Source organism: Lycium ferocissimum, chromosome 3, assembly GCF_029784015.1.
Source record: "Lycium ferocissimum isolate CSIRO_LF1 chromosome 3, AGI_CSIRO_Lferr_CH_V1, whole genome shotgun sequence".
NCBI lineage: Eukaryota > Viridiplantae > Streptophyta > Magnoliopsida > Solanales > Solanaceae > Lycium > Lycium ferocissimum.
In genome coordinates this window covers 612271-635430 of record NC_081344.1, presented here as the reverse complement: position 1 = coordinate 635430, position 23160 = coordinate 612271, and the positions used below count along the sequence as shown (strand labels likewise).

The window sequence follows — 23160 nt, the reverse complement described above, 5'->3', positions numbered from 1 at the left end:
ACATTAGGATGCTTTTAGACTATTATCAGAAGTAAATTTGGACTTCTAATGATAAATTGGGACACGTAGATTGTACTTATTTTACGCTGGAACTCCATTAATGACAATAACAAATACGAGATAGCTTACTAACGACAAGACTATATATGGACCGGAAGTGTAATCGGAGAAAAAATTAGCAATTTCAAATTACATATAAGCAAATTAATTTGGACATTTTCCTCAGAATATAACACAAAAGCAAAAGCAAGAACACTAACTACTAGTATTTAATTGGAACCATCATGTGATACGTACCAAATTTCCACCGCGTGTTTCACCCCCTTTTGACAAACTCCATAAAAGCAGCAGTGATATGAGGGATGAGGAAAGTAACGTGATCATTTCATTCTTGTGCACTTCATTTCATCATATAATTAACTTATTCTTGCCAGCTTTTTTCCAGCCAGCCAAGCATGCAAGTGTTGTTTGACATTTAAGAATCGAGTAAGGGAATATAAGGGGAAAAAAAGAAAGGATACGATGCCTTAGGGTCGTTTGGTATGCAGACTAAATTATCCCGGTATTTTAATTTTGGAATTATAGTCCGGGGACTAATTTATCCCATATGGAAGGTGAGATAAAATAATCCCAATTATGATGAGATAAGGTGAGATATTTCAGGATTAGTTTTGGGCTTCATTTTATACACTATTTGATACAAGGTATAAAATTATTATCCCAAGATAAATTTATACCTTGTACTAAACAGAGTATAAAATTAATACCAAACTTAATCCTAGGATATTAGATCTTATCCCGCATACCAAAAACGACCCCTTCGAGGATTACTAATAAAGTGTCAAAATTTTTTATGGTATGACTTCATGCACGAAAATTAAAGTATAATATTAACCTTAGAAAGAAAAATAATAATCTCAATGCAAGCTAGATGCTCTATTTTCTTGTTACGTATTCTGTCGCACAGTTTCTACAATAAAAACACAAATACACACACCTAGGGGCAATGCCAAAGTTTTGGCTACAGAATTGGCAAAATTCAGTAACTTTGACTAAAATCTTATATTTGTGTTAAAAGTTCACTTAATATGTGCAAAAAAATTATTTGTAATTCATAAATTACAAGTCTGAATCCGCCTTTGCACACTCCATTGTATATTTGTACTACCATGAACCCTGAGTAGTGAGTACGTTGGAAGTTGAACCCTGGGCAATTTAGTGTCATTAAAGCACATTACAATCAAAAGAAATTTCAAATATTGATTTTTGTGTATAATATATGTTTTTTAAATTTTTTAAAAAGTTCTTCCAACGCCAAAAGAGAGGGAGAAAACAATTAAAATCCAACAGGGGGATAATACATATATGAGAAAATCGGACCATATTTTACGTACTATTGCTGATTTGCTGATCTCCTTGCTATTAATATACTAATATAGATTGACACAGTAGATACTTCAACCCTTGATGGTTGACGTTTCCTCGAACGATCTGAATACTTTATTTTTAAGTTCAGATGTTGAGATGCTCAAAAAGTCAAAAGGATAATCCTTTTATACGCAAACTATTTTTATATTACGTCTTATTACTTAATGATTAAGTTGATGCGCATATGTATCTTCCCCTTTGTTTACGTTCTGGAAAATTAAATAGTACCGTGCTATTTCATAGTATTATTCAGATCTAGGCCAAACAATGTCATGTTTTTAAAAATTACAAATAGTTGACCACTATTTGTTAATAGCAGTAGAACATTAATGGACTGGCAAATCTTAACACTGATCATGGCACGCCAATCTATAGATCTCTTTACAATATTCAAATGGATCCGACTCCATATCCATTTTTTTTTTTTCAAATTTGCCAACTATGGGGCTTTTGAAAGTAAATTTTTACTCACACCGGATGTTTATACCAAATTATATAAATTTATTATAGTGAAGCGATTTAATTAGGTGAGAATGCATATTAATTAACTTGATTAAGTACTAGTAAAAGTTTACGTGCAAATAGTACATGTCATGCATCTATTAGCTTAGTCCAGGCAAGTATTTACCGTGTTTTGAAATTTTGAGGCGTTCTTTTTGGATTTCAATCCAACGACTCCTTCGTCCCAATTTATGTGGCAGTATCTGACTGGAAACAAAGTTTAAGAAAGAAAAAAGAGACTATTGAAACTTGTATATAAAACAAGCTTCTATGAACATTTGCAAATGTCCTTTGACACATTGGGGCCAAACACTCAATTAACTTGCAAAAGCTTTCAAGTATCAACTCAGTTACAATAAATTTAAAGAATGCATTACACCCTTTAGTTAACAAACAAATGATTGGAAAAAATGAGATTCATATTTAGTAAATCAAAGAATTAGTCTGAGCACTGACTTTTAACTACAAACAGGGAATATCACTCTCTGCACAGGGATCAAGAAAGCAAAACTACTACAAAAAATTATGGTGATTGTGTGAAGCATTGAGGAAAAAGCTATATATATGTGTAAATTCAGGCAACATGTACCTAGAAGTAGGTTGCTCTGGCGAGAAATCGTGTGAAAAAATGTTGTAAGCATTCAGAGAGAATTGAGATTGGCTTAGTCAGATCTTGCCGGGCAATTGCCTAAGCAGAATTAATTTGAGAAAAGGAGAGTGTGATTACTAGTTCAGGTACTAAAAGAGATCAACCTTCTTTTTGTGCACATCTTGCTTCCATTTAGGCATCTTGTAGAATGCTTCTCTTGTCATTCCCAGCACAGATTCAAATTCCTCGTCCGAAAGATAAGCCTGAAAGTTTTATCATTGGCGATGAGAAAAAAGAATATATATTCATCCGAATATAAGAAATGTGAACAATACTTGAGCCACGAACCTCTCTCCGTTTAGTATCAATGCCAGTGGCAGGGTTCTCAGATTTAGCCTTCAGCTGCTCATAACTGAATGCCTCTTCTGGTGGTTTCAGTTCCGAGTCCTCCTCATTAGTCTCTGCAGGCTCAACTACCTCGCTCTCTTCTGAAGGTTCTTCTAATTCTTTAAACTGAGCATTCTTTGCTCCACCTGAAAAAATATCAAAAGGCACGTGAAGCCATCAACGCCAAGTTGAGAATATGTTGATTTCACTTCTAATGCCGTTGTGTGAATAAATGTTGATTTCCCTTTCCGGTATCCATTAAGTAAATATTAACTGAAAGCTAAGATATCAAATCTTATGCTAACACTTCAAGAACAATAAACATAGATAAACATACTACATTATAGACAGGCGCAAAACATAATAGCATAAGATTTTCTGTATGTCTGAAAAAAAAAAGTTAAAGAGTAAAACGTTTCCCACTACATACAGGATTTCTTGATGAACATAGGAGTTCATGAGACAATAGCGGAAAGGGAAGAGAATGGACCTAGAAATGCCAAAACATAATATGCCAGTAAAATTTTGTACCAGGGGGGCTAATTGATGGACTTCTACTTGATTGGAGAGAAGATCCGCGCGAACTTGACTGCTTCATTTCGGCTGTAAGAACAGTAGACAATGCAGCTACTGCAGCTGCTCTTTGTGAACTCTGACTTGCTCCTGGAGGCTTTGGCACAGAACTAGCTTTTGCAGCAGATGACGAATTAAATGCGGAGTTTAAAGCAGCTAAAGCTGAGGCTCTTTGCGTTGGCCCATCTTGATTTGTCCTTTGATTCTGAAATATAGAGTAGAATGTCTATAGCACATCTAAGGAAACTTTTTGAATACTTAAAGTCCTGTTTATGAAATTCAGTTGATAATACGAAAAGCAACTGTCAATCAATTAATACATGACATGGAAAACAATTAGTATCATTCTTGTGCATTTTCTTTCGCAAGTAAAATTGTTCTCAGTTGGAAAATCTAGAAGTTAATTACTGAAAACTTAATCATACTATTTAATCTTTTACAAGCATTAATGGTTTCTAAGAAGTGATATATCATTATGAAACTATGGGAATGCGATAGGCTAGCTAATTGAAAAGGGAAATAGTTTTCTTGAAGAGGTTTCTTGTTTAGCCAGCTTAGGTTGGAAGTAAGAATAGTCACATAAAAACCTGGGCTCATTTGGTACGAGGGATAAGGATAAATAATCTCGGGATTACATTGGAGATGAGTTTATCCCATATTTGGTTGAGATAAATTCGCGGTATAACTAATCCCGGGATTAGTTATCCCGAGATTGTAGTGTTATTTTATCCCTGTGGGAGGGTGGAATAACTAATCCCAGGATAAGTTATCCGGGAATAACTTGTTTCTAACCAAACGACCCTGTAGATTTGGTCCATGAAACAAATAACTAATTGTGTGATTCATGGAACTTAGATAATTTGAGATTATAGTAATGCAAAAAGATCCCCGAAAAAGCATAAAAAAATTATACATAAAGAAAGATTTACCTCTGAAGCATGACCAAACCCAAAGAGTATCATAACCTTCTTTTGGAATGAGTTTCCATGTGCCTGGTTAAACAGGTAAGTCAGAGTGAAGATGGTACAGAAGTGGAGAAAATATCATTGAGATAATTGAATAGTTTGCCCTCAAAGCAAATTGTAATATCATAATAATCTAGAACCAAGAACTAGGAAATTTTCCTTATTCCATGTGACTCAAAACATTTACAGAAGGGGTTCTCTCCTATGTGGTTAACCACCAAGTTCAGCAAAAAATCTCTCTTTTCTTTCTCTTTTTACACATGATATTAGAAATTACAATATGATAGAGACATAAATAGCCTCCAACTACCAGTTGACAGCCTTATTTCAAGTTTTTTTCCCTTCTTTTCATAGTTTTATAGTTCATGCTTCTTTCAAGTGATCCTTACTAGTAACAAATTACAAAAAGGGAAAGATAAGAAGGAAAGAATTTTCTGCATCATGTTAGATATCAATACAAATTGAATTTTTCCATCAAACCCTACTACTGTGTAAGCATCAGCCTATTTTACCATTACTCCATCCATGAGGGTGTGATATTAGACGTAATATTTCTCTTTCATTTCCCATATCGTAGCAGCATAAGCAATTTAAATCATAACTTATGAACTTTCAAGTGTTACCTTTCTCAATCTGAACTCCATGAAAAAGTTGCTGAAACGACTAATGAGTTTCACTTACTATTGTTTTGGTATGTCTCTAGTGTTTTGTAGTTTTTATTAGCTCTTGAATCTCCCAGCCATAATTTTTTTTTAAGAAGGATGACAAATGCAAATTTTCTATTCACTTTAGATCTCGTCTGCAAGTTCCATGCCTAAATTAAAACCAGAAAATTCTCATAACAAGAGAGAGAGGGACATAACTTTAGTATAACTTTGGTCACTTACGGTAGCTTTTATAGGATCCCATGAGAAAAAACTTGTAAAGAAGCATGGCTCATTTCCTTCTGTGACTTTATACAATGGAACATCAGAGGATAACCCTTCCAAAGATGCAGCCAACTCTACATATTTCTGTGATCAACTTCTTCGGTTACTTGAGCATAAATGAAAATGGACAAGCACTTTCAAGATATGAGATACATAGGACACTAAGTATTACCTGTCCAATTTCAAAAGCACTTTGCTTTTCTTTGGAGTCTGCTGATTGACCAACCCAAACAAAAACTTCAGCAAGCGTGTCTAGAACCATGACATCCTCAGTCAACAAATCATCTTGAGAAAAATTGTAGATTTCTTCAACCTGTCATTTAAATAGAAAGTATTAACTTGTTTCCTAAACAAACAGAAATTGAAAGGTTTAACTCAATTCTGTGGTATATTACCTCAAATTTTCCTGGACATCCACGAGTTAGCATGAAATCATTTCAGCAAGAGAGTTAGCAGAAAAAAATTTCCTCATTAACAAAAATCTGCAAATTAAAGGATGAGGGATGCACCTTTGTTAACAGAACATGAGAACAAGTGAGGTTCCCTGGTGACTTCAGGAGCTAATTTACTGCTGGTATAATCTTTTTTTTCTCCAAGACCATTCCAAAAATTTGAGCTCTCCGTTCCTTCCTTGGTATGTTTTACAGTCACTCCTGGCTGATTTCGTGAATAAAACAAACTCAAAAGAATTAACAGCATAAACAAGGACAAACACAGTTAGTTGGAGATATTCTTTTCACAATTTAAATATGTTAATGTGCATGTGATACCTCCAATAACCGCCTATTAAAGAAATCAATAAGAGCAACCTGTTTTCGTATGCTATAGGCTAAAAACCATATATATCTTACTTACTAGGTTCTATTCTTAGCACAATATGGAAAGAAAATTAGGGGCTTTTTTCTTAAAAAAGTCGTACTATGTAAAATCGTTCTTCTAATTGTATTTGGTATCTGAAGAGATTTCATAGATTAAAGTTCTCTAAGACTTCATATATGTGTCCAAGTGAAATCATGAGCACCTAGTACTAATCTACTTAAAAAGATCAAGCCCTTCTACTTGGAAAGACAACAATGACCAAGAAAAACGTTTTCCTATTTCAAGACAAGGCTCACCTTCAAGAATTCCACAACCTTTGCTGCTAACTGCTGTTGCTCTTGGGTACTCTGCTTTCCATGCCAAATGAATACCGAAGAGCTAGATTGCAGAAGAAGACACTCATAGGTGTTCAGTGAACTTGCCGCCTGTCAGGGTTCAGAAACAGGGAATAAATTTAGAAATCCAGGTTTTAAAATTTTATTTTGGCAAGTTTACAACACAGTTCATAGTAGGTTAAACAACAACATAAACTTTGTCGTGACAGTAGAGAGTCCTTGTCTAAGGCAATATGGGAATTGGAAACTATACACAAGAACAAAGTTAACATAAATTTTCAATGAAAAATGTAGCATTTTCATTTTCTATTAGACTGTCATTTAGATCACTAAAATCTCACTCTCTCAATGAGCATGCATTAGCATGAAAATAAGGACAGCTTCAACATAAATCAAAATGAATCCTAAAGTACCACCCTGGACAGATGTTTACGTAATCCAAGAAAACAACTTTCTGATACATGGGGACTCTATCCAGAACAGGTATTTGTTTGGCAAGAAATATTCAATCAACATAGAACGCAAGCTACTTATCTATCTAGACATAGTTTGAGAACATGTCCAAGTGACGACAAGAAGGGTCTGACAAAGTAGCTTCTACAGCAAGAGTAAATAGGGATACATAGTGCGGAACAAGAACAAGATTATCAGCGATAGACCACTTAATAGCCCAAAGAAGGAAAAACTTTAAGGGTCAATAAGCATACAACATCGACTTGAACTGCTTTCTTGTTATGAACAGAAGTTCCAGATATCCTTATAAGGGCAACAGTATCAGAAGCATAGGTTTCATCATTCAAGTCATTGTCTGCAATATAACTTTTATAGCCAGAGCTTAATCCACCCTGAAAAAAAAGAGGAAGAAACCTGTCATGGTTATTCTATTCTATATGTTAAAATGACATCAATAGCCTCTATCATGATATATTGAGAGGTACCTTAAGAACCAGCATGGGCTGGAATATTGCAACAAATTGTGGTGGTTCTTTCCCTTGGTATACCCGACCCTGGACAACGTAAATGTCACATTAAAACCTCATTTTGAGTTTTTGACCGGAAAAGAGTAAGAGAAAGAACTAATACCAGCACAGGTCTCCCTTTAAGTGAATTGCACATTGTGCTGGCCAATTGTGCAGCCATCTCTTGATCCTCCTGAATCCAAACAATGATTTAATTCATGAACTGAACAATAATTAGAGTGTATTCCTTGTCACTATTTCAATGCAATGACAGAAAATTCTATAAATATGTATTTCACCCTTATATGCAAGGACATCTGTACCTCGATGCTATCCTTTCCAATCCACCAGCATAAGTAATAATCTTCTTTCCTTTCATGAGAATGGTATGTGTAGAGAACTATGTAGCAATCTCCACTGTAGAATTTACCAATGTCTTCTTTGGGTATCAGAGTCTTTGCACTGCCATCGATGCGCCAAACCTAACAAATTTTACATTTTCAGTGAAGAATGAGCTGGCTAAATCAGCAGAGAAATTATTATGACATGGAAAACATTCTGATGATCAGACCTCTATCTTTCCACCTCCTTCAAGCAAAGGGGGAACTTCCTCATGGACAGAAGTACTTTTGTTTGCAGTTTTGACGGCAGCACCTTGTTGCTTCACCAAAGCTGAAAGGATGCAACATGGACAAAGTTAAAAATAATTCAAACCAGCCATGCACAAATTCTTCACAAGCTTGTAATAAATCTACCTGCTACTTTTCCTCGTCCGTCCTCGGGGGCAGGTGTTGATCCTGATGGCCAAGAGTCGAAATTGGACTTAAAAGAATGTGTCTCATACCCTTGAACAAGCCGGGTTATACGCGTTGACTTGGGTCTATTTTGATTGGCAAGGTATTCCTGGGAGTTATTAAGTCACTAAGATATGAGAAATTATACCACACAAGAACACAGATGAACTGCTAACATTCTACCTCTGCTGCTTTAATGGTACTTTTCCTCTCCTCCAGTTGGGTATGACGGCCTACCCAAGTGAAAACCTCAGAACCACAATCCAAAATATAGCATTTATCATTTTCCAGGATGGATTTTGTAAGTTCACCATCCAAAGGATTGACCTGGCCATCAATAATGCTGCAAAAGAGGAAATAATTCAACTTTAGCACCTACAACAGCAAAAGGTTGACATACAATATCAGTAACAAGTTTCAACCCCAAGTGCTAAAAATAAGAAGAAGATCAACATAAACTGAATTAACGTAAAGGAGTATAATAACTCTTCACTTTTTATTTATATTTTTTTTACAGGTATATAGCTGCTTTACTAATTTCCGCACAATTACAAAGTTAAAGGATTCAACATTACCTATAAAGTTTAGCAGTAGTTCTCTCAGGAATAATATCATCTTCGGTAGCAACCTTTTTGCTAATTGGAGCAAAGCCACCAAAGAGAACCCAAAACGTTCCAGAATCTGACTCAGCTTGTAGATTCCCATCATCTGGGGCATGCAATAAAGACATTTTTTTGGAAGCATCAAAAGAGTGAGTTACTTCAATAAATATCACACATCACATAATAGAGAACATAACAATTCCGTCCGAAGCATTATTTACATGGATGATAACATCAATTTAGATATATCTTCTTCTAATTACGTAACATTCAGTTTAAAATAGCGTGTCTCCTGTTTAATTAATCAAAGCTATTGCCCAAGTGCAAGTAACTCTGTTCAATATATAAATTCTCACATAATTCCCCCACAGAAATATGCAGTTATTGTCAAATGTCCTCTTTCCCCGTTATAGTTGAACAAATATCTCCTATATTTGTACATCAATTAGGTGTCACAAGATACATACAAATCCATGGAATTTTTTGTTTCATGAATCTTACATATCCATGGAATGGTTAAAAATGGTATCGATCGATGTCGGAAAATCATACTCCTATTACTCTCAGATGTCAAAGTAGTATAGACCCTAGTTTTCAGGTACTATATGACTGATACCAGGAACAGCAAAAATAGATGAATTGTACACTTGAATTTTACGCTGTGGCCTTGCACACTTTTCGTATTTTACTCTGTGGCTTCGGCTTACCAATAATTGCAACATCACACACCCCGTCATGATACTTCTCCTTCAATAACTGAATAACTTCTAATGCTTTGGCCCTCTCCTGGATATTGGAATTTGCACCATTAAACTGATATATTTTGTCTTCAGTGTCTAGAATGAACACATCATCATGATTTAGTGATGACCGAGAAAAAGGGACCTGACAAAAATCTAAGATCAATATTATCTTCAATCACAGCTGAAGAAGATACTAAGTCCAAATGAGCTCATGCAGTAAGTTTTTTATGCTCCTGTACCTGCTTCATCCTGACAACTCGTTTACCCTTGCAGATATACAACCTCGTTTCAAATACTTCCTCCTCCGGTTTCTTGAATCCAGATGCAACACCTCCTTCTAATGGTATGATGCATGGCTTAAAGTATGACAAGAACTTGTCCGACTCATGACCTTGGATTTCCCTATGCTGTACCGCTCGCCCTCCAAGAATTGCATCAAGCTCAACTGTTTTGATAGCTGCAGTTCCTGCTTCGTCCTAGCATAGTACCCAAACTTCTAGAAAATGAAAAAGGGGACAATATGGTTGAGCTGCTGCTAAGACTAATAAATGATTCGTACCTGACTAGTGTCCTTTCCAAGCCAGAAGTGTATATCATGCCAATAAGCGCCTCCTCTGCCAGAAGTTGTCTGCAATTATAGGCGGACATAAGATAGAAGCAGAATTGTAGTCAAAACACTTGAAAGAAATTCAACAAGCAAAGAACTTTTCTCCCAACATGTACCTGCAAGATGATGTACGAATCACCTGAGTAGAATTTACCATGTTCAGATTTTGGCACAGGAACTGGTTGGAAGTTCTCAATTCTCCAAATTTCGGTTCCTCTAGATAGAGTTAAGTTAAATTTTATGAAATTTCATTGCCAAGTTCTGCACAGAAACATTTAACATGGAAACAAAAAACATACTAACATGATAAAAATTTACTGGTCTATGCTCATTTCAACTTCCCTTCATTTAATCATTCAGTGGCATGAAGTCATGAAATATCAAAATAATAGAATTTCCGGAACCGAGGATACGGTTTTTGGCCTGCACACTGAAATGCAGGTTCCAAATCTTTCAAAGAAATAGACATTGTGCAAAATCTTTCCTGTTACGGCTTCTTTCAGAAAAGAAAAGAGAACTGGAATGTTGAAGTTCCAAACTTCAGCTCAAACTTCCAAACAAAGCAACTGCACAGACAAAAGAAACATGAGAAAGTGTGGCATTAAGTACAGAAAATTATTCCACTAAGATATGTGCAACAAATTATGGACTTCATTAACATATGCATAAGTTACACATTGCGAAAAAATAACTAGTCAATCTTCACAGAGAAATTTTTTTTTGACATCATAATTGGTACTCCTGCCGTCCCAATTTAAGCGTCTTACTTTCCTTTTTAATATGTCCTTAGCAAGTTGACAATTCAAACATCTTACATGGCAAGTTTAAAACTAGAAGATTGAAAGGACATTTTAGTATATTACACACATCTTTAATTTATGACCACAAGAATCAAAACTTGTATTCATTAAACTTTGTGCCCAGTCAAACTAAGATACTTAAATTGGGATGGAGGGAGTGGTATGCAATTTAAGAGCTTGTTTTAACTGGTAGTTTATAAGTGGCATTTTGCTTCATTTCCTGGTGATGTTGATTAAAATATTCAACAATCATTTGTAATACATGACAACTTTCTGAAACCAATCCTCAGTATTTTTTTGGGTAACTGTAACAGAATGTTACATATTCTAATTGGACAAGGTGTATGACAGCGAATGATACATTATTTTGATGGTATTTTTGGGTATTTAATGTTGACAAAAATATCTAAGTATTAATTTGAGCAAGTAGTTACATGAAATACTCCAAACAGTTAAAGTATTTGTAAATCCCTTCCATCCCATTTCTAGAAGGAAATTATTTTCAGCAATTAACGCTAAGTTTTCCTTCATACAAACAACATAATCAAAATGTAGAAATTAATTTCACATTCTACCAACAAGAGATCCATACGTAAACAATCACCAAACATAATTGATGAAACCTGATCAACACACCTCCTTGTGATCTTTACGTAGAATTTCCTATAAGAAGACGAGAATGTCGGCCATTTTTTTCCTCTTTCGTAACTTTTGGAGCTCTTTCAGATTTGACTTAAGAAGATTAAATAATTTTTCAGCATATAGTTTACGACAAAATAAAGATTATGATGATGATGATATAATGTACATATAATTTTTAGGCATACAGCTTAGAGAGAGAAATAATGATAGTGGCGATTATGAGAATACAGAGCGCCAAACCATCTGATTCATGAGACAACTTCTCCTTCTAATGTTTGTTTCCCCATTTTCTTTTTCTTCGGATCAAACTATTTATATCCATGCATGATGCAATTATCATGACATCAAAGTCCCTTTTATTTTGGATTTGCTCAAATCTAAGTGTTCCAATTTTTTTTGTTATTTTTAAAACTATGGTGTCCGAGTCAACTTGTTTACACCGGACCTACATTACTTACGGGACCCGATATATGTATTAAAAAATTTATTAATAAATATTTGATTGTAAACCCAGTTATTATTGTAAATTAATTTGAGATTACTAGAAACTCATAACTTCAAATCCTAGATTCGTCTCTGCCTTCGCTGGGATTTGGAAGTGTTTGAAACTATATTGACCTTTCTAACTAATCACAAAGGTCTATATGAAGCTAAACAGTAATAGATTTGAGTTGCTATAGAGAAAATATGCGAGGAACTTACTAAATGTTGAGTAAATAGAATGATTTGAGAAATCTTTAACTAAATGTTGTACTACATTGTTCATGAACACAAACAATCATGATATAGAGCCCGTTTGGATTGACTGATAAGTTGCTGAAAACAGCTTAGCTTTTTTGAGTGTTTGGCTGGTCAGCTTATAAGCCATTTTGTGCTTACAATAAGTCCAAAAAAATAATTGGGCCCGTTTGACTTAGCTTATCTAAAGCAGCTTATAAGCTGAAGCTTCTAAGCAAAAAAAAAAATAAGTTGGGCTACGCTTTTTTTAAGCTCATCCAAACAGGCTCATAACCATTTAGAGTACTTCTTTACTAGAGCAAGTGATGTAATTTGAAGATGTTCTAACCACCAAAAAATACATAGTGTGTGTGTGATATATATTTGTATTACAGTACTTATCATGGATATTAATGTCTCAATTTGTGACTAATCTTCCTCTTAAAGTTGACAGAAAATGATTTAATGTAAAAATGGATAGAGATGAGTGTTTTATACTCGTCAAAGAAACATCCAGACAGACGGGCAAAATTCAGCCACTGGCGCTGCGTCTGCCTAAAACTAACACCATCAATGAATCAAATCAAACAATTAAACAATAATTACACCACTACACTTAAACGAATAACGTTCTGCAAAGCAAAACGTACTAGAAAACAAACTTTAAAGTTCATGTAAAGACCATCTCATTAATCTTTTATACATCCTCTTTGCCCAATTTGAAGCAAATAAGGTAAAAACTTCAAACACTTGACAGCGATTTAGTTCTTCTGCTCGAACTTGTGACATGTCTAGAATTGAAAATCATCAGCCAACTACCTGAATATACGACACAACTAGGAAGCAAACTGTGCTAAGGTATATCTTGTAAGTTCCTTAGCATGCATCCAAGTGCTTATCAAAGGAATTGAAACCACAACTTCAAATTTCCCGGCCTTAACATTGCAGAAATTTGACCTGAAATGGGATGCCATCGAAGTCTGAGCAAAACAGCATGAGAGCCAACAGCTGCATAATCATGTGATACTACCAAATTATTTAAATTCTTCCATAGATGCCAGTAAAGCAAATCAATATCAAGACCAGGGGAGGTTCCATGCGTAAATAGCATATAATGAACCCACTGATCATGAAAACTTTCAAAAGAATTTCCATCGCCACACATTTTATGGCGATCTCTATAAAATTGGTAATGATGATGATCATTGATTTCACATTACTTAGAGATACAGAAAGGAGCTCAACATGTAACAATCTTGAACGTGCTTGGTCAAGTCTCAAGCCTCACTTGCTTCAGCATACGCAGGTTACTGCCATATACCCCAACCCATCAAAACACCGCCTGACAAGGTTTTCAGCAACTGAAGAACTTAGATTATCTCATCAAAACACCTCATCACCACGCTTATTACTCAATCGGGATACCTATATAGTGAATCACAGCAGGGAGAGTGATATCATAATTCATAGCTACTGCTCATACAGAACATTAATAAAATTTTGCAAACATTTGGCTTCATAACACTTGGATTTGCTACTTAATGACTTCAAAAACCAATCTTCAATAGCCAAAAGAGTAAATAACCCGTAGCCCGTTATACTGTAACATCTATATAGATCCAAAAACTCAAAAACAAACATATGTTCTAGACCATACAAGATCTTCAGCACAACGAAATTTGACATATTAAAGGATTTAGACTTTTTTCTTTATAAGGATGGATCTAGACATTAGAGGGCATATAATCCTCAAAGTATCAAGTCAAAGTATCAGAGGAACTAGCAGAACGGGATATAGAGTTTCCTACTAAAAACCAACAGTGATACATATGAATTGAAAGTTGAAACCTGTGAATCATGGACAAGTACCAGGTAGGGGCAAGATGGCTTTGAGCAGTCTGGTAAGTGATAAACAAAAAGAGCTTTGACGCTATCCTTGTGCAAAGCGTTGCTTTGAAAACACAAAGAAACTGGAACAAAGCAATTGTATTTTTCCCTCTTGCCGTCCGTTTATCAATTTTGGCCTAGGCTTCATAGGCTTTGAGGAAAGAAGCCTGAAATTTAACCATACTTCTCAAAACCTCTATCAAACTGGACTCTATATCAATCCCATTAGGCTCAAAAATCCGTAAACAATGCGCTACTGCCTCCATGGTACTCATGCACCCACTAAATGGTTCCTTTCTAAGAATTAAATCAGAATTGAAGATCGTCCCACCATCATTGCCAACATCATAGTCTAAGTGAACCTGAACTGTAAACTTGGAAAAAAATGATAAGCTTGCACACATCATCTCTCGAGCATGCTTCCAAGTTCCATCAAAAGCAATCAAGACATAATTACTTGTCTCTACAGTATGTTTAGAGGATTTCCAATGGTTGATATCCTGAGATGGTGATGCATCAGTGCCTGGAAGAGCCACGATTGCATATTTTTTTTCAATTAGTTTAACAAGCAGAGGAAAAAAAATCTGATAGAAATAAAGGAAATGAAGAATATTGTTTCTCTTGGAGTGCATCCCGCAGGTTGTGTGTGTGTTGGGGGGGAAGGGAATGAGAGTGCCACCCCAACGGTTGGTGTATACAAAAGAGGTGGTCATTCACCAATTATTTTCATTTCACGTGATTGAATAATTATGGCATGAGGTTCCAGAAAAATTATTTTGTCCTAGGATTCTTGAGTGTTTAAGATTAAATATATGACCAAATTCAGTAGCTTCTTCTTTTTTAAGTTTTTTTCTTTTGGCATTATTGTCAAAAGGGAAAAGCAAAAGTCTACTGGAGCTTTAAGACAAAAGTGCAGTTGAGGCGTGAACTTCAGTGAAGAAAAGTGCAAATGAAAAGAACAGTTAAAAACAGATACAAGTAATGGGAGAAAAATAACTGTAAATACAAAAAGAAAATTATATAGTTTAGTGAATCGTCTTCCAAGTTCCAGATGTGGAAAAAATTTCTGTTTTCTTTCTCACAATTATCAATCTGGCTCGAACACCGTTGTTATAGAAATATTCAATCTTTTTGTCAACACATAAATGTCGGCCCACACAAAAACATTCGTAGAGTTCAGCTAGATATTACCAATAAACTATTGTCAAATTATCAACAGACAACAGCAAATCTCAATCCCAACTAGTTCCGTCATATCCACACTGCTCAATTTGAACCCCTTACATTCCAATATTTTAATTTACCTTTTAAAACAAATTAATCCCAATGCATGTACTATACCAACAGAGATAATTGTTTTTAAAATAGATTCTTTTGCTGAAGTAGTTCATGGATTTAAGCACATATGGTAACTACCCAAGCTACTTATACAAATAGTTCATACCACGAAAGAGATAAATAGATCTGCTGGTAAAACCGCCATTACTTCATCAAGCCTGTGAATACGATCAATGCCATCGCCTATTTGAAGTACGGAAAAATTGCAGCCTTCCAAATAAGAAGTGACCAATCCATGGGTATACCATGAAGTTACAAAGGTTGTACGACTCATAGGCAGTGACTTGGTTAAGGGAACCCACCGGGCCAATGAGAAAGTGGATCTGGTTTCGAGATCTAGAAAGCTGTGAATACAGTTAGTGAAGCTAGACCAGAAAGTTGGTTATCCCTGGAAAAGAGGTGCGCCTTGTGCAAATGGCTTTCTTTTTCCATGACATACCAATCAGAATGGAGGGTCCTACCGACGTACATGATGACTTGCAGGGTATGCAACATCTTAAGTACATAAGGTAAGACCTAAAAAGAGAAATGAGTTTAGCACAACACAGGATAGAAACTTAATCCTAAAAGGAGAAAACCCATCACTGAACAATCATAGGAATAGCTTTGGAATAATTAGGAGATTCTCTAGAAGAAATATGGGGTTCTGCTTCTAGCGACATCGGTAAAAGCTTATCTGATTTTCGAATTTTTTCTCGAATGAATCATGACTTTTCTTGGAGATTATTAAGTATCTCCAAAAAAAGCATAGGCCTCGGGCATAATATCTACGATTGGATTCAAAAAAAGCATAGGCCTCGGGCAATTTGCCGAAGGAAAAACTACTCGAATAAAGGGTCGAATTAAGACAGATACCGATCAAACTAAAGGTATTAAGCATAACAGACTTTTTGTTTTAGGGTTGCGAAGAGCATCATCATGGAGACAATCAAGAACATCTGTCCCAATTTATGCGATTCCAACTGCATGAACTTTGACTAACATTTTAAGATTTGTATCTTTTCGCAAAATTGATATGAGTAAAGTTACCACTTACAATACTTTTCCTTTCCTGTAGTTTCAAATATATAAATTTTAATATTAAAATATTGAGTTAATTTTATCTAATTTAGCTTCAAAGTTTAGTCAAATTAACTCTCGAAAAGTGAAAACTATCACATAAATTGGAACAAGAAACGAGGGAGTACTAAATATAGACTTAATTCTTTTTGAACATGCCAAAAAGGAAAATAAAACAATTAAATTGGGACGAAAGGTAGATAGATAAATAGCTCTTTTGGTGAAATTAGGGTATCATCATGTAGCGAATCAAGAACATCCGAAACACCATAATGTAATCTCCGACCAACAATGACGTCACAATTCCCGAGAAACTTAGATAAAACAGGTGCCGTAGCGAGCTTATGTCGTTGTTCATGTGGGTGATGAACATTCGAGTATTAACACTAGCAATTGGTTCCAATGGGATTATGCTGCATAAACACACTCTTAGCGGCCTCTCACAGTTAAGGCAAATTTTCGGCATTGTCGCCGGTAACATAGTTGACGGCCGTTGAGTTTTCCATTTGGTGTTCAGGGTCCATTAGGAATACTAGCAATACATGCCCGTGCGATGCACGGGCCGAACATGTCTATTCATTTTAATTAATCAGTCTTTAAAATTTATATTTTGAAAATAACTTTTAAAAATATTGTAATTGTTATTATATATAGCAATATATACAAAATGTATTTTATGTACCATCACTTTAGTTATAATTAAAAAATGGAGTTGATGGAATTAAGTCTTTGAGATGGAAAGAGTCGGACTTTTTTCTCATTATCATGATAATGAAAGTTGTTCATCGATGTAAAAAAAATAATTTAGTAAGAATATGAGGGAAAATTAATATTTTGATTCTAAATTTTTCTTTTAAATTCTTTAATATTTTATATGTATACCGAGGTTGATATCCATTTCAATTAAGTAACTGTTCAGATCCAAACATAATTATAAGAACCATTGTTGTATATATTGGATTTTTTAAAAGCAAAACTAATAAAATATTTTTATTAAATTAATTAAAAAATATATTATAATTTTTTATGTTAACAATTATAGATAAAATAAATTGTTACAAAGAAATCAAAATTAGAAAGATATATGTTATATTATTAATCACTAAATTTTAATTCTGAAATGAAAATATAAAGAAAACAATAACCAGAGACTGCAAAAGTAACGTATTGACAATGAAAGAAAACGGGGATAAAAGTCACTCCTTCCCTTCACTTTTACTTGTCGACGTTAACATATCAAGAAAAAAATTCTTCTTCTTATTTTACCCTTCACATTAATTATTCATTTTCAAATCATTTTCTGAGGCTATTGAGACTATACACCAATAAATATGGATATTATGATAAAGTATAGTATACTTTATTTATTAATTATCAAAGAACGTGAAAAGTCAAAAGTGAACAAGTTATGTGTAGGAGAATTAAAATAACTTTTGATACAAATTTGCATTGCTATTGTTCGTCATCTCTTCACGTTTAAAATATTGACAAAGAAGAAAAACGGAAGTCACTCCCTCTGTTTATTTTTACTTGTCCACGTTAACATATCAAGAGAAAGAAACTAATATGGTAATTATTAATTAGTATGAAACTTCAATTATGTTGAATGTGTATAAAGATAACGACTACGCATATATTACAGGCATATATATTTGTATACATGTCATCCTTTTTCTTGTATTCCTTTATTTATCATGGCGACCATCAAGCTAGGCAACGCAAGAAGAGTGAGGAGAATCAGAAGGGGCTGGCCATTAATTTCCATTGAATTAATGAGTGAATATTTGTGTGTTCTTATTATTAATTTTACTCTTTAATTACTCATTTTCAAATTATTTTCGAAGGCTATTGAGACTTACACCAATAAATATGAATATTATGGTAAAATATATACTTTCTCTGTCCCATATTACTTGTCACTTTCCCTTTTTGCATGCCCGTTAAGAAATCAGAGGTAAAAAATGTATTTTACTATCTTACCCCTATCTCTCTCTAATAAATACATTTATTTTCAAGAGCATTTATTACTAAGGGTAAGATGAGAAAGATTTAATTAATTTTATCTCATAATTTTATCTTGGTTTTGTAAATGAACAAGTAATTTGGACATATATCTTTAGTATGTGGCCAAGTAATATGGGACGGAGAGGATAAGATGTAAAACATTTAATTAATTTTATTTTGGTTCTGTAAATGAATAAGTAATTTGGACATATATTTTTAGTAATATTGAGTACTTCATTTATGAACAAGTAAAAGTGCACGGACTAAATAAATATATGTCGGACAATTAAAATTGAAATGCATACTTGTATATATGAGCAGAGAATAAATATTCAGTAAAAATAATTTAGTAATGTGGCCAAGTAATATGAAATGGAGGAAGTACTTCATTTATTAATTCTTAAAGAACTTGAAAAGTTAAAAGTCAACAAGTATAAGTGAACGGAGGAAATAAATGTGTCGGAGAATTAAATTTGAAGTACATACGTGTATACATGAGAAGAGATAAATATTCAGTACTATGACATATGACCACGTGGTATAAAAAAGTAGTTGGTTAAAATGTACAATTTATATAGCTTGTAGTATAAATTTATATTGTTGTGTTAGTCTTCTCTTCATACTTAGATATATTAGAAATAGAAAAGAAGAAAAATATAGAATAGAAAAATAGACATATATTTTTAGTAATGTGGCCAAGTAATATGGACGAAGGGAGTGCTTCATTTTTATTAATTCTTAAAGAACGTGAAAAGTCAAGTAATGTGGCCAAGAAATATGGGACGGAAGGAGTACTTCATTTATTAATTCTTAAATAACATGAAAAGTCAAAAGTGAACAAGTAAATGTGCACGGAGAAAATAATTATGTGTCGGATAATTAAAATTGAAGTGCATACATGTATACATGGGAAGAAAATAAATATTCAACAAAAATGTGAAAAGTCAAAAGTGAACAAGTAAAAGTGCACGGAGGAAATAAATATGTGTCGGAGAATTAAATTTAAAGTGCACTCATGTATACATGAGAAGAGAATAATATTCAGTACTATGACATATATCCATGTAGGATTTATAACAAATTAAAGTGCACGGAGGAAATAAATTTGTGTATGAGAATTAAAATTGAACTGCATATGTCTATACATGAGAAGAGAATAAATATTCAGCTAGATTACGAAAAATCAAAAGTGAACAAGTAAAAGTGCACGGAGGAAATAAATGTGTCGGAGAATTAAATTTGAAATATATACGTCTATACATGAGAAGGGAATAAATATAAAGTACTATGACATATGTCTACGTGGGATATAAAAATAGTTGGTTAAACTATACAATTTATACAACTTATGATACAAGCATTCACTGCGTGTATAATTTTTAAAGCCCATGGTATAATCATGGGAAGCTGTGTTCGTCCCTTTACCACATTTATATATAATAGAAAAATTTTCTAGTTTTGATGGAAATGGGTCAAATATACCCCTATACTATCGAAAATAGTAATTGCTATTTCAATTTATGTGGCACAATTTCTTTTTTTGGACAAAAAAAAAAGGTCACCTTTTAATATTTAGAAACAATTTAATTTTATGAGAGGATTTATATAAGGTTTGTTTTGGACCATATATTTTAAAAGTATTCCTTTCTCTGTTAAACTCCATGCCAAATCAAATGGTGCCATGTAAAGTCAGACAGAGTATAAACCTCGTATATACTTTCAATCTAAATATATTCTTTCATTAGTTCAAATATATTCCTCTCATTATACTTTGACACAAATTTACTCTTAAGTTTGACGAAGGACATGTGCCTAGAATCAAATGACATGTCCTCAGTTTTTTAGGGAAAAGGGTCAAAAATATTTCTCTATTTTGGAAAAAAGGCTAAAAATATCCTTCAAACTAATTTTGAGTCAAAAATATCATTAAAGTTTTCAAATATATTCAAATATACCCCCGTCTTAAATGAAATTCCCAAATGGGAAAAAGGTCAAAAATACCCCTCTACTTTGGGAAAATGACTAAAAATATCCTTCATTATAAATTTGGGTCAAAAATACCCCTCATGTCATTAAAATTTTCATATATATTCATGTCTTAACGGAAATCCCCAACATAACACAATTTTATTTTTAAACCCGCTCCATTTAGACTCGATCCAACTAAATAAAAAATACATATGGGTTACCTGCTCTCGTGTCTAGTGACTCCAGATGTAGGACTCAGGAACAAGTTGGTCGCATATGTTTTTTTTTTTTTTATGCAGTTGGGTCAAATTTAAATTGAGCGGGTTTAAAAATCAAATTGGGTTATATTATGAATTTCCATTAAGACAGGAGTATATATGAAAACTTTAATGACATGAAGGGTATTTTTTATCCAAATTTGTAATGTAGGATATTTTTAGCCTTTTTCTCAAAGTAGAGGGACATTTTTGACCCTTTCCCCTAAAAAAAAAAAAAACACCCCTGATAACAACCATCAAACTAATGAACAAGTATCAGTATTTAATATATTTTGAAAAACTAATTTTAGGTTTGGCGTTGCGAAAGAAAATGATGAAAAAGAATGGTAGCAACAAGTATCGGGAGAATTCAATTTGCTTTTTGCTTATTGATTTGTCAATTTATATTTTGTTTTTAAAATATAAAGTGTTAAAAGAAATTCTGTATAATATTCTGTAACATAGAAAAAAGGAAAAGTTACCCCCAATGGAAAAGGACTGCACGAGTTCAATTTATACGTTCTTCTAATTTTAAAAAGTGAATTAAAAGAGAATCTTGCTTATTATAACAACAAAACACTTTAAACACATACCTATCTGACATAAAAAAAATCAGTTAAGTCACTCAGGATACCTCCAAGAACCCACTTTGAGACATTTTTAAGGACTATAAAACACCATAAATATTACAGCATGGAGCATAATATCATCACGTCGCTTAATCTTTAAACAAAATCATATGAGCACCAAAATACCAGAGAAGCGCACAGGCAGATACTTAAAGCAGTAAAACTTTCCAATATTAATAAAATATTCATCGAATCTGAGATGGAACAGAGGAGATATGTGGAACTTACAAGTTAGAAGACGTAACAACTAAAAATCAAAATGGAGATCCGAATCTTGACCAAAAGCCGGACTAGAAACCTCGAGGACCGACGAATAGAACTACTATCGATTAAAAAAATGGTTTTGCAGCTATTTTTAGCTCATATTTTGTAGTTGCTGCTGTTAGTGATTTTCTTGTTGGATAGGTTATTCTTTATATTTGGTTAATCTCCTTAATTTTTTAAAAGGAAGAAGAAAAGAAAAGAAATGGTTTCTTTTTTGATAGGTTTCTTTTCTTGTTCTTGTGCGGCTGATTGATAATGTGTATATGGAAGGGTTTAGGTATTTAGATTTATTTTATAAGTAGGTTTTGTTTAGGTTTTCTGATGGGCTTTTATGTAGAAGAGTCCAAAAATAAAAAGGGAAAGAATTCTCCTCTATGTTTAGGTGTATATCTAAGCCTGTCAAGGGGGGCCGGGCCGTTTAAACGTGGGCCAAATGGGGGCCGGTTCGGACTATAGTTAAAAGACTAGGCTAGGGGATGGGCTTGGGGAGGGAAAAGGGTGTCCGACCCAGCCCCTACTCGGATAGGTGGTACACCTCGGGCTAACCGGGCCTGGTTTTAGTTAATAGGACGGGTCAGGTCGGGTTTTTTTTTAAAGTCCTAATACTAAAATAGACATTTAATTTACTAATTATAATAAAATTAACATTTACATCTAATGATAAAATTGCTAAACTAAAAAAAAGTTTAGTCGTTGTCAAATTCAAAAACCTAGCCGTTGTAAATTTAAAAAACGAGTTGTTGCCAATTTTATTTGAACCCCTAAATTTATGAATAAACTACACTTTGGTCATATTCCAAACTGTAAATACCCCTCCATTCTTCTTCATTTTCACACAATTCTTCCACAATTCTCTCTTTATTTAAATTTGCTATTCAACTAGTGTATATTGCTACTTTCAACTTCCATGGATAATCCTCCACCTCCACCTCCACCTTCTCCATGAGTTTGAAGATCAACTTCAAGTGTGGTGTGGATGCATTTAGAGCGAGTAAACGAGGAACATGTTAAATATCAACATTGTTGTGACATATTCTCCATAAGTCCGAAGCGCCGGGTAGTAGCCTATTGGGGGGAGGGGTGTATTGGTGTGTTGCGTAGGCACTTGTGAAAAGGCACGAAATTGAACTTTGTAGTATATCTCTTCTTTAAATTTGTTCATCGATGTTAACAGTTTAATTTGTATGTTTTGAACTTTTGATTTGCAATATTTCGTCGTTCAAATTTGTATGTTTTGAATTTGCAATGCTATCAATTTAAGTTTTAAGTTTTATTTTAAATTATTTATGTAGATGTTGATATGTCTATTTGACTGGATATGAAGTTTAAGAAAGAAGACAATACTTTTAAACTTATAGTGTTAA

At 33.8% G+C, this 23160-nt stretch overlaps 1 protein-coding gene, 1 long non-coding RNA gene and 1 pseudogene across 6 annotated transcripts; all 3 read right to left on the bottom strand.

Moving 5' to 3' along the window:
• Positions 1-2241: 2241 nt before the first annotated feature.
• LOC132049109 (villin-2-like) lies at positions 2242-12043 on the bottom strand. Of its 5 annotated transcripts, XM_059439780.1 has the most exons (24): positions 11859-11953; positions 11624-11694; positions 10645-10797; positions 10348-10447; positions 10184-10252; positions 9864-10100; positions 9589-9766; positions 8855-8987; positions 8463-8622; positions 8241-8388; positions 8057-8157; positions 7809-7967; positions 7610-7678; positions 7465-7533; positions 7234-7371; positions 6488-6616; positions 5882-6029; positions 5768-5778; positions 5545-5685; positions 5331-5456; positions 4408-4470; positions 3437-3683; positions 2867-3051; positions 2242-2781 (listed from the first exon to the last, which is right to left on the bottom strand). In XM_059439780.1, exons 3-24 carry the CDS (start codon positions 10698-10700, stop codon positions 2668-2670), a joined length of 2781 nt encoding a protein of 926 aa, XP_059295763.1. In that variant the 5' UTR covers positions 10701-10797; positions 11624-11694; positions 11859-11953; the 3' UTR covers positions 2242-2667. The 5 variants fall into 5 exon arrangements, with proteins under 5 accessions (XP_059295763.1, XP_059295758.1, XP_059295760.1 ...); XM_059439775.1 differs by lacking the exons at positions 2242-2781; positions 2867-3051; positions 3437-3683; ... (2 more) ...; positions 5545-5685; positions 5768-5778 and having other exon boundaries at positions 5847-6029; positions 11655-11694; positions 11859-11959; XM_059439777.1 differs by lacking the exons at positions 2242-2781; positions 2867-3051; positions 3437-3683; ... (2 more) ...; positions 5545-5685; positions 5768-5778 and having other exon boundaries at positions 5847-6029; positions 11668-11694; positions 11859-11950.
• A 909-nt stretch (positions 12044-12952) lies between these two features.
• On the bottom strand, positions 12953-14365 carry LOC132049112 (uncharacterized). The gene is made up of 2 exons (XR_009413051.1): positions 13914-14365; positions 12953-13860 (listed from the first exon to the last, which is right to left on the bottom strand). It is a non-coding gene; the product is annotated as an uncharacterized LOC132049112 (long non-coding RNA).
• Positions 14366-14383: 18 nt separating this feature from the next.
• Positions 14384-17198, bottom strand: LOC132049111 (tRNA-uridine aminocarboxypropyltransferase A-like; annotated as a pseudogene).
• Between the last annotated feature and the right edge of the window lie 5962 nt (positions 17199-23160).